Source organism: Cheilinus undulatus, linkage group 8 (genome assembly GCF_018320785.1).
Source record: "Cheilinus undulatus linkage group 8, ASM1832078v1, whole genome shotgun sequence".
Taxonomy (NCBI): domain Eukaryota; kingdom Metazoa; phylum Chordata; class Actinopteri; order Labriformes; family Labridae; genus Cheilinus; species Cheilinus undulatus.
Window position 1 is genome coordinate 18,414,323 of NC_054872.1, and position 12,779 is coordinate 18,427,101.

The 12,779-nt window shown below is 38.7% G+C and overlaps 1 protein-coding gene across 2 annotated transcripts in view; it reads left to right on the forward strand.

Moving 5' to 3' along the window:
- The window catches only part of LOC121513676 (RNA-binding motif, single-stranded-interacting protein 3-like), a 237,171-nt gene that overhangs the window by 75,213 nt on the left and 149,179 nt on the right, over positions 1-12,779 (forward strand). For both annotated transcript variants that reach the window (XM_041793581.1, XM_041793582.1), the window contains exon 3: positions 6,440-6,498. In XM_041793581.1, coding sequence (XP_041649515.1) covers positions 6,440-6,498 — 59 coding nt within the window. The remainder of the gene's footprint in view (positions 1-6,439; positions 6,499-12,779) is intronic.

Consider the following 12,779-nt stretch of genomic DNA (forward strand, 5'->3'; position numbering starts at 1 on the left):
TGGATAAATGGGGACTCTGATGGAGCTTTGGTGTCATTGTTGGACTCAGAGGGGGGCAGAGGAAGCAAACACCCCCTCTGCTGCCCTTATGTTAAAAAAAATTGTAAAATGTGCCCTCTTCAATGTCCCAATGGTACTTTGGCATGATGAAGTGCTATTCAGGTCGTCCCTCTAGTGGTTAAAACATGACAAAGTGCCTTCTTAGCTGCCCTCTTAGTGTCATAAGGTTATATGTTGCTCTCTAATGGGTCCTCTTAATAGACACAACTTTATAAAAATGTCCTCTAGAATGCCTTGAAGTGTGCAAAAAAAAGGCAAAGTGCCCTCTAGATGTCCTTCTAATGGACAAAATGTCATGTAGCATGCTCAAGCAGTGAACAAATAATGAGAGTGCCCTCAGAGCACCATTCCAATGAACTAAATATCTTAGAAGACAAACTTGATAAAGTGCCCTGTAGGATGTTTAAACAGTGAACAAAGCGTAAGAAAGGGCCCAATAGCATGCATCTCTATTGGTTAAGTATGATAAAGTGCCCTTTTAGTTGCCCACCCAGTAGACAGTGAGAAAGTGCCCTCTAGGAAACACCCTGAAGTACTATACAGGGATAAAGTGTCATCTAAGGTGTCATCTGAGTAGACAAAACCTGCTTAAGTGCCCTCTACAGTGCCCTACTAGTGCACAAAAAATAAGTAGGTGCCCTCTAGGTGCCCTTCTGTGAGACAAAATAGGATGAAGTGTCCTGTAGGGTGCCCTTGTATTGGTAAAAATATGATAAAGTGTCCTCTAGGTGCCCTTTCTATCAGTCAAAACAGAATGAAGTGCACTCTATTGGTCAAAATGTGATAAAATGCCCTCTAGGGTTCCTTCTGCCATTCTGCCTTCTACTTAACCTTCTATTAAAAATATGAAGTGCCCTGTAGGTGCTCCTTCTATCAGTCAAAATGTGATAAAGTGCCCTCTTGGTGCCCTTTCTGTCAGTCAAAATATAACAGAGTGCCCTCTTACTGCCCTTTCTACAAGTCAAAATATGATAAAGTGCCCTCTAGGATTCCTTTCTATCAATCAAAATAGGATTAAGAGCCCTCACCATTCTTTAAGTCAAATATGATAAATTGACTTCTAGGTGCCCTTTCTATGAGTCAAGATATGATAAAGCGTCCTTTTAGTTGCCTTGTCTATAAGTCAAAACATGATTAAGTGCCCTCTTTGGTGCCCTGTACCAGAGAAAACTTGCTTAAGTGCCAGTGGACAAAAATGAAGTGCCCTTCTAGAGTTGTATGCAGCACATGGGCTTAAACGAAGTTCTGCTAAACTCCAACATACAACATAGTGACAGTCAGTTCTCTGACTCAAATTTGCACTCTCAATGAGAAAAGTTGTAGCCTTGTTTGGTCTTATCAAGCATGTTCATGTGAACCTTTACAGAGAAGTGAGTGTTGCCAAGTAAAGTGGGGTACACACTACAAGATCAGTGTGATTTGGTCTGATTCTCTCCTTCTGACCAAAGTCAGCAAAGACCCAGTTATCTGATGATTCTAAAGACAATCTCTCCAGATTTTCCTGTGGTGTAGAGTGTGTAAAGAGTGATATATTTTCCTCTCTGCTCAGGGCTGCTCCAAATTTTGAAATCTTAAATATTAAATGTTCAATATTTACAAAAAGAAGTCCAGAATCTGTTTGATGGCGAATGAATTTTGTTAGAATGTGGTGTTCTGTGTTGGTCATCTTGTTGCATACCAAACACTATGAAACAAGAGCAGGTAAATCTGTCATTATTCACATGGGGTCCTTCTTCTATTAAAGTATTGACAAAAGATCTGGTTAACACAAACCAAAGGAGAGGGGATCATCATTTCTTTCTAGAGAAACACTTCTTTGGCCCGGTATGCTGTGGATGAATATTAAAAGTGTCTCCCACAGTGTTGTAAAATGCCCTTCGCACCTGTAATGGTCTCCTGTCTTGAATTTCAGGGGCTTTTCAATCAAATTAGCACCCCACCAGGTTTATTTACTAAAGAGTGTATCACTGCTTTCTTTAAATGAATAATTATGGTGTAATGAAAGTGGACGCACACTCACTAATCGCCACCTGCAGGGTGGAGACAGCTCCATGTTTCTGTCTGATACGTGCCAGTGTTGAAGGGAAATTATTCTGTTTTTATTCAAAGTTGCTTACCTGCTAGCCTTTCTACAGGCTCACTTTCAGAGTGAACTTCCAGTGGATTTGTGTTCTGATCACAGATGACTCTCTTGTCATTGTCTTTTCATTGATAATCCAGTGAACAAGACACACTACCGCTAGTTCTACTTTTAAATTTTTATGATGTTAGGTTTTCCATTCTTATTACATTGCAGCTTTAAGTTGGATGTAAATATCAATAATTATCACCACTAATCCAGAGGCCTTGGTCTTTAAACCTGGCAGCCTGGGTTAGACTGACCTTTCCCATCAGTCGCCTCCCGCCCTCTCTCTCCTTGATTTTCAACTCCATTTCCTATCAATAAGAGCATTAAAGCCCAAAAACAAATCAAATCTAGCCAATATCTTTATTAAAAAGGAATAGTTCCTTTATTCAAACTCATGATCTGATGGGAACAATTAGTTCTGTACTCAGGGGAGGTGACATTCTCTGAATTTAGACACTGCTTCTTTCTCCTAAAGCACGCTGCAGTCCTGAGCTAAATGTCAATGCGAGCTTAACAACTTCCTCACTATGAGAATCTTATCGGGCTGATATTTAGCAGGAATTATCTCTAACATTCAGTATCTAAGCTGAGCATGGTAGCATGCTAACATTTGCTAATTAGCTCTTAACACAAATCACAGCTAGTGCTAAAGGAAAGGTTGTTGGAAAAGTGTTGATCTGACTTATATGAAGTTCATGAACGATGGAATTTTTATATTATCATTACAAGCTAGAATAAGATAAAAATCAAATTTAAAATCCTTCACAATAAAGGTAAAGTGGGGGCTTTCAGTATGAGGAAATAATTATACCACACAAATAGACTTAGAAGACATTCACACCTATATTTATGACACAGTGGACGTTGAAATGTGGCTGGAATCAAGTTACTGATGTGTACTTGATTTTAATTAGGCTACACACAGCAGAGCCTGAAGGCCCAGTAGGATCAGTGAGACATGGAATTGAATCAACATCAGAGTTTTGGACTACTACAAAGTTTTAGATCAATTGTTTCTCTGTATTTCAGTGATTCATTTGTATTTCTTTAGTACGTCAGCTTTCCACTGTCAGTAAAAAACCTGGCTCTGTGTTTGTTTCACCATAGTTGCAATTTTTACTTTGGATGGGTGAACTACTTAAAAACTAATTATTTCATCTCTGTTTTTTGGGTTGATTGAACACATTTTTAGTTTTTTTAAGTAAAAGTACTTAATAATTTTAAGTACTTTTTGTCTTTGTAGTCAAGTCATTTGACAGTCATCCCTTAATCTGCAGGGTTTGCCCAGAATGCCTTTTGGCATTAGACACTTTTGCAGTTGTATTTAAAAAAAATTAAGTGTAGGAAAGTTTCCACAGCATAGTTGAACTCAAAATCAAAAGCTCAAAAGGCAATTCATGATGCTGGATGGTCTCCGAGACAGGTGGTCTAATAAATTTGCTAAGCACTGCTTAACAAATTTATTAGACCACCTGTCATATTTATCTCAGAGACCATCAAGCATCATGAAGTGCTTTAATGCGGACTCTTTTATTTTCAGTGAGCTCTCCACTCCAATAAAGAATTTCTACCTGAATTCACCTTTTTATACCCAAATTTGAGCCGGCTTGCTGGGCTTCTCAGAGAAGTCAGAAATTAATCAAGCATAACATTCAACCACTAAAACTCATTTTTCTGTTCAGGAATGCAAGTAAATAACTATAATTTGACATATTAATCAAGAAATAATAATGTTTTTTTCTATTTTTTCAGTTTTTTTGTAAATCAGTAAATGTGAAAATTCATGGATAACAATAATAATTATATTTCAGCATTAAAAATATCATTTGGGTTAAAGAGCTTCTACATATTGGTGTATTAACCATTGCAGAAACATAAAAAATGATTTTGGTTTCACCAGTTTTTGCCAGTGCTGTTAATTTAGGGCAGCTGTGGCATAAACCTTACTTTGGGTGGTGGTCAGATAAATTTGTTAAGCACTGTACATATACACATTCATATATACCAGAGGTGGCGCTGGACTTTTTTGTTGTCCGTCATTTTGACAGAAAGGGTCGTAAAAATTCCGTCATGCCATTTTACAATACGTCATTTTAATTTCCTCTTTAATATCTGTAATATGATATAATTCAATATGACTTTATTGGTAGTGTTTAATTAATGAAGCACCATTTCTAAACTTATATTAAAAAAACAGTCTTTGACGTTCTGCATTTTAATGGCACTGAGAGAAAGATGGGCACAGCAGCAGCGACCACTCCTTGTCATTTTTATGCAGCGACGGTGGAGCAACAATCCCTGTCTTTAAGCAAGCAAATATGAACTATGCCATTTAAGATATCACGCACAGTTTTGAGGATATTTTTAATGTTAAGATTTTGTAGTTTGACAACCATAGCCGATAAGTTGTTAAAATGCTGCACTGTGGAGCTGTGCGCATTTGTCTGCTCCACAGTATCCGTAATCCGAAAAAAACATCAGGCACTCAGACCTTGCACACTGAGTCCGGTGCATTCGTATTTGCCTTGACTGCGAAAATTTGTAGAATGTGGCAAATAGTTTTATACTGCAAGCCTGTGGCTCTGTCACTCCTTTAAAATCTTGCTGGATCCATCCTGACAAAGAGCTTCATACAGCACACGCTCATGCATCATAGAGCAGAGACAAGTTTGAGAGATGGAGAACAACTTTTTGATTCTGTCTCTGTTATGACCTGTGAGTAGGCTACAAACATATGCCTTTATCTGTTATATTTCCATGACTGATATCATGGAAACTATGGTATTAAAGTGAGGTTTCAGAGAGAGAGAAAGAAAGCGGGGGGGGGGGGGGTCAGGCGGTGGTGAGCAAGAGAGCATGAAGCAACAGGCACTGATCTGAATCATCATTCACCCTTCTCTCTGTAATATCTCCATGGTTGATATCCACATGATAAATGAGCAAACTTTGGTGTTAAAGTGAGGTTTAGGTGGTGAGCAAGCGAGGTGGAAGCAGCGGGAACTATTTTGAATCATCAGTCACCTTGGACACATATGAAATTTCACATAAAATCGAACCTGTTACAAAACAAGGGAAATAAACGACAATTTTGGCATCAGTGTGCAGACGTGATTAGACCAACATGAAACAGGCTCACTGTGCCAAGGCCTCTGCATACCTGTGTACTGAAACACCTGCAGGCTGCAGCAGCCTCTCAGTGCTGTCAGCATGGAGACCGACGTGCTTTCATTAGTCTACAATGTTTAGGTCAGTGAGAGAGCCCACTGGGTACAAGATTTTTAATAGATGAAATAAATGCAAAATGGAAAAGGCTCATGCATCTGTCTGTATATGCAGGCTCATCCTCATCATTCTAGTCTGTCAAAATGATGGACAGCCTTCAAAATTCTCTGTCATCCTTCAAAAAAATCTGTCAGTGACGGAGAATATTCGGTTAACGCGACCTCTGATATATACATACAAGTACATACATATATACCTACACATACACACATATACAGCATATGTACATACATACACTGACATACCTAAGAGTGTAACAGGCTACAGTAAAAACCTCAAATAACCTAAGACAGATTCACAAAAAAGGGGGGGTAAGATGATCAAAGAAGGTATGAGTGTGTACAATTATAAATAAATCAAATCGATCAAAATATTAGTTTAGAATTCAAATATAGGCTGATCTATTTACTAATCAGGTAGATTTTCTAAAATATGTTCATCTAACAATATTGATCTAAATTATTCTTAATTTTGAAAACATCTTCTACAGAAAAGGTTTGAAATCAATCTACAAGATCACATGATTCTTTTAAATGAACCTCACCTGTGTCTGTGTCTTGTTCAAGCCCTGATGAAGACCCTGTGTGGTTGAAACCAGTCGGCTTTCCTTGTGATTTTATTGTTTTATTAGATATGCCCTGAAACATTAAAGGCTTTTTAACCTAATCCTTGACTTGAGCAAAAATAGAAACCTTTGACAAGTAAAGGCACCAGCTGATTTCCAAGTCATGTCGTGGATATCATAGATATCTTTTTAACACTTACTGACAATACATGGGTGAAGTGCTGAACAATTCAGTCAACACCAAAGAGGTGGACAGTCTGAATAACCTGCTGATCACATGATCATGGTAACCCTGGAGCATGCATCATCTTGCAAGGCTAAGAATGTGTTTTTCATTCAGAGTATCTGCCCTAAATCAGCAGCTCACCAGAGTAGTCACTGTCATTTTCTTGTTGTCTTTACAGATATGGAAAGATTGTGTCAACAAAGGCCATCTTGGACAAGAACACCAATCAGTGTAAAGGTAAGTCAGAATCCATTTAATCCTTACTGTGTGATCAATGTAAAGTCAGTGAGTACTTTGTGTTTAAGGATCTTTATGTGATTAAAGACTGGAATACTCTGAATTTCATGAAACTTGGCAGCTTGCAGGCAGACCAATCAGTGCCTGATGGGGAGGGCGTTTGTTTTATGCTGTTCCTGTTCTCTGGTACTTTTTAGTATTTCCAATTAATCAATGCCAACATATTTTTACAATGTGCTGACACGTCTGTCAACAGTGTGAATCAAACCAGAGGAAAAACTGCAACTTGTGTGAGCCATCTGATGCTCTGTTGTGCAAAGTCCATGTGTTTGACCTAGAAACTCAAAATCTTGAGCTATATATAATGAGGTTCTGAAATTCTTTCATCCCTGTAAATGACGGACTGCTTCACAGACCCATTTTATTTCATCTTTGTAAAGATGATTTGAGGATTGCATTGTAATGACACTTAGAGTCGAGCAGCTTTTGAAAGCAAGATGTTCCCGTTGTTGTCATCAGTCAAATCAAAACACAGAGCACCATCTGATGCACACAATGTGTTTCAGATCGTCTCTGTGGTGAATGAGGCCCACTCCAGTGTCTTCTGATGAGGGTCGGCTTGATTGTTGGAGTGCTGGGAACAAAGCACTAATCAATATGATTGTAGTCGTCTGTTTCTGAAGAGGCACGCAAGAGCATGTGTTGAGAGTGATTGCTACTCATCTGCTGAGGCTGCTCTCGAAGGTATGCTGACATGCTTATGGACAAAAGCAAACGCCCTGTAATCAGCCAATCAGATTCAATGGTAGGAGGGCAGAAGAAGTCAGTCACATTGATAACAAAGGCAGAGATCTTAACACAAATTATAAGACTCCATCAGCTGTGATTACTTCAAATAGAATATCTTGAGTAAATGATTCCTGCCTGTCAGATTATTGTTTGGCAACCCCAAACCTCCTGAGTTCCATTTGGAAACTTCAGTTCTTATCATCCAAATCTTATTCAGGGCAGTACAAATAATGTCATTACATTAGCTGCTTTGGCATCCCATAATTCAGTCAGGGGAGACTCAATATGAGTTTAACATTAATTAACATTATTATTACATTACATTTAACATAAATGTATTAATTTATTTATTTCACAAATTTAAATGAAAGAGAAACATGCAGTCTTTGCACATTAGACTCCATTGTGATGACTTCATCTACTTGAAAGGGTGGTAAGACAAACAGCAGGAATAGGATACCTCCCCTTATGGACTGTAGAATGGGTGGTGAGTTGATGAGGGTTCAGATGAGGAGTAGACTGATGAGAAGCTGGACCAGGAACCAATGAGGTGGATGAGAAGAGGAAACTGAGGTATGCAGAATGAGGTGAGCAGAAGACCTGTGAGAATCTGGACTAGATGCTGATTAGCTGAATGGAGGTGGCTGGGGTGGAGGAGGGTGGCGGTGTCCACCCTGAAACGACAGGCTGACAGTGAAAGAGAGGGTGACAGATTTATAATATGACAGTTGCATTATGATTTGTCGAATGAGGTTGTGGCAGAATCTGATCAGCTGATCAGTGGAGCGGGAAGAGAGAAGGAATGGAAGAAGAAAGAGATATGAACAAGTGGTGACTGATGAATGAGTAAAAACAGTCTTCTTGCTTCAGCTTTCATCGAGCTTCATTAAAACAGCTAGAGCTCTGAAAACACATGGAGTCAGCTGTCCTGACATCAAGATGGCCTAAGGCAAAAAGAAAACTCTTTAACCCTTTAAAACCTACCATTGTGCATGTCTGCCAGGACATATTCTAACATTTTTACATACTGTAGTGCAATTTTTTGGAGTATTTTTATTTGCTTTACATCAATATAACCCTTATATCCCAAGTGTTATTAATATGTATTAGCATATGTCTTGACTACTACAATAAATTGCTTAAAAGTGCAATAAACCTTAAAAAATGAAAAAAAAAAAAAAAAAAAAAAAATCACATATTTCAAAATATAGAAATTGCACAGCTTTATCCCTCAAATTTGTAAATGTAAAAAAGCTTAACAATATCCCTTGGAACTGCAGGAAATTTATTAAGAGTCTGTACACAACTTGCTTTTTGAGCTATAGTCAAAATGTGCCAGATGAGTAGTTGTACTCTTCATCTGATGCTGTAATTAGTTTGAAAGCTTTGCGCCAGCTGCAAAACCATTTAGTGTGACCAGGTTTTTGCGGCTCCATAACTATGTATGTGTGGAAGTGTGTCAAAGGCAGTGTTTGGTAGTGTTACTTTTGAAACTAACCCGTTAGATTACTGCGTTACAAACTGAGAAAAGTAATTTGTTACATTACTGCATTACCTACTTCTAAAAATAACGCGTTAGAGTACTTTTGCGTTACTAAATATTAAAACCCTTTAACCACTCGTTGGTTTTAAAAACAACAGATAATGACCACAGGTCTGCATTTGAATGTGCAGACTCTAATGCCAATGTACAGCCTCATTTACAGCCCATAATCAGTATCTCTGCAGCCTGAGAGCACTGCTGACAGACAGGAAGACCTTGACAGCTCTTTAACATGCTCACAATCTGACAACAAGCTGAGCAGAATCACTCCAACGCTGTGCGTAATAATTGTGCGTAATTGGAACAGCTGCACAGCTGATTCAATGAAAGCAAACAGAGCTTTTAAACTTACGTTTCACCAGGATGCTGTTCTTGTCCCTTTATCCAAAAATCCATCATAATGGGGATAATTCCACAGTGGCCTGCTGTCCTCTCTGTCATTTCACTGGCTCAACAAGCTAACAATGCACACGTAATGGCACAGAATGTTTACGTTCTGCTGGTACGGCGCTACGTGCCAATGTGACTACAGGAAGAGAGAAGGACAAACAGAGTAGATGCTTCAAGGAACTTTTTTTTCTCTCTCTCTCTTTTTGAAGCCACGGAAGAGAGAGGAAATGTGGGATTTTTCTTCTAGTAACGAATTACTTTTATGAAAATGTAACTAATAATGGGATTACTTGGATTGTAAAACTAACGTGTTACGTTACTCCAAAAAAGTTTTCTGAGTACTCTAACGGATTGCTTTGTAAGGCGTTACCCCCAACACTGGTCAAAGGTGTGTGTGATGGATGTCTGCTGTGTGTGGGTTGTGTGTCTGAGTGTTTTTGTAAAAAAGTAGGGGTGAAACGAGAGCGAGTATGTGTGCAGGCAAAGTTCTCCAGTGTATTACGCGAAAAAATACAACTCCTGGGAAAATACGCCACTTCCTGTTGTTGGGCGGTCTATCAGGTAGGGACACATAAGAATCATGTCACAGATAATGCCCACAACACGATGATGTTTATTTCAATGAAGAAAGTGTTGCAAATACCCGTGGTCTCGTTTACAAAGATTTTTGTTATGTGCGCTTTATTGTGTATTTTTACAAACCCATCACTGCGACAAAAAAGTGCTCTGAAACATGGTGAATGTGTGAAATGTTAGTGTAACTCCCCAGATTTTATATGCAAAAAAAAAAAGATCGATCGATCTTACCCGGTTTCAAATCTACCGCCAATCAAAAACTAATATGCTAATCGGAGAGCTGGCGCTAAGCTGGGTTCTATAGGGATACACCTCTGTTTTAATTATAAGTCTCTATTTTTTGCTTTTTAATCCATTTACATCTTTCCATGTTTTGGAGATCAGTCAATATCAGCAAAGCATCACAGGAGTCGACAGCGTATGATTCATCTCTTGGTTCAGCCCTGAGAACTTAGTCCAGCTTTCTGAACCAGGGGGGAGTTTCCTTTTCATCTCTAGAGGCTCCACTTTGTCAAGCCGGTCTCTACTTTTACATATTACTAGGGTTGCCTGCTTTTTCTCTTCCAAATCAGGGACACAAATTATGTTTGGACCTCTGCCACAGCTGTGTGGACACGATGTGTGAATATTGTGTTGTGTTCAAGGGAGAAATGTGTGTTTGACCAGTAGTTATAGTAAAACTATTATTTTTATATTATTTAACACCTCTTTCACATAAAAGACCCCTGCTCAGTCAGGGCTTTATTAGACGGCCCCTGCCTAATAAACCTCAAAATGAATGAGAAGATAAATCACAGCTTGAAGCTTACTCTGAAAGTATCAGTGACAAAAATTCCCCAATCCTTGTCATAGCTGGGTTTATTCAATTCTATATTCACATTTGTGCACAAACCAAACAAAACCATCCATACACATAAACAGCGGTAGGGGGAAACAGGGTTGGTTGTCACACTTTTTCCTCTAGTGTGAATTGCCTATCATCAAAATACCTATCAGCAGTCATTCCTACATTAAATTGAAGCTTAAGGTGTTGGTCTGAAATATGTCCCTCTCATTTTCAAACTTTTTGTAACGAAGAGGTCATTAACTATTAAAGACACTCTAGCAAATTGTGACAACCAACCCCATCACAGGGATGGTTGTCACATACTATGGGGTTGTTCGTCACAATGTTTATATTAATTGGAACCACTTAAAAAGATGGCAAAACTAAATTTAAAAAAAAAACTGAAACTTGAAAATTGAATTGCATTGCCAAGTTGACAAACATAACTCAATGCAGTTTAACACAAACTGAGCAAGGCGCATGGACAGGAATATCTTTATACCAGGCTGTAGGCTTATAGCAACATAATGAACAAAACAAATAGGCCTATTGATAAGAGCCTACTCAACTAGGCTACACACATTCACTATCTGAGTAACAGTGATGGCAAATGTAGGGTCACTGCACTCCAACTAAGCAGAGCTGGTGTTCCCCACTGGTAGCACATCTAACACTTCTCCCATACCTCCCCTGAACGGCTGTGACAACCAACCCCAAGGAGAAAGTGACAACAAACCCCAACTGAAATTTCTTGCTAGAATCAGGGCTAACAACCATCTAACCACAAGTTAGCTAGCTGACAACAATCTCAATTATAGCTTTCCAGTCACGCATTTTATGGGTAAGAAATGTTTTGTAGTGTAAAAGTCTAGAAGAGAAATACTGAGGAACTGAATATTTTCATTTGACCTGAAAAACACAAAAAGTCCTTTCACCTCAAGTTCAGCTGCCCTACTCCAGAAAAGATTGTCAAGGTTAGCTTTGGTCCCAATTCTAAAAATTTCCAGACCAAATTTTGGGAGATAGCGCCCTCTGGTGGCGAGATATAATGAGCGTGACATACCCGTGTGACAGCCAACCCTATTCTCCCATATTTGTGGCTTTTGATGCTGCAGGTAAAGCTGATGTGCTGAGAATAAGGGGCACAATAATTTGTTTTGAGCTCAGTGACACTGTAGTGTGTACAATACATGACTGTATTGTAACAGCAAGTATTGATGTAATTCGTAACAAACTTCTCTTTTTCCCACAAATATCTTCTACTCTGAAAATTATACCACAGATCTCAGTCTGAGAATGAGTTTAGATATACTTATCATAGAAAATAAATAAAACCATTAAACATTGCTTATATACTGTAATTTAAACATTATTATTAACCTGGGACCTACTAAAAGTCCCTTACTGACCCTCTGATGGTCCCTGGACTCAACTCTGAGAACCACTCAAATTAACCTTAAAATAAGCAGTAAGATAAACCACAGCTCAGAGCCTTATGATGATTAAAAAAAACAACTTTAAATACACAAGAGAGGCATGACTCACCAGGTTTATTTTTTCATAGCGATTTCATATTGTTACAGCTACAAGGAGTGTAAAGTCTTTCACGTTCTAGAAAGAAGTCCTGACATAATGAGTCACATTCGACACATTAAGATCAGCACTGTGCTGAACCTGCACAAATTGTGCATGGAGCACATATGATGCTTCTCTCTTGCTGCATTTTTCATCTTCTGGTTTTGTCGATATCACAAAAAAATGTACCAATATTGATACCTTTTGCTGGCATGACCTTCTTGTGCATCACTGTAGGAGCATGCTGCAGAGTCTCTGACAGACTGAAAAAGAATTTTCCCCCTTATTGATTCCTGAGTTTTTTCATATTTATCACACTTAAATGTTTTGGATCATCTGTACTAAATCACGGACATCAAACAGGTAGACCAAGGAAAACAGCAGCATTTGATTACAGAAACATTGTGAGTGCTGTAAAGAAAGGCCCTAAAACAACTGTTAGTGACATCAGCAACAACCTCCAGAGGACAGGAGTGAAGGTATCACCATCTACTGTTCACAGAAGACTTCATGAACAAAAGTACCGAGGCTACACTAGAAGATGCAAACCACTCATGAGCAAGAAGACCAGGAAGGTCAGGC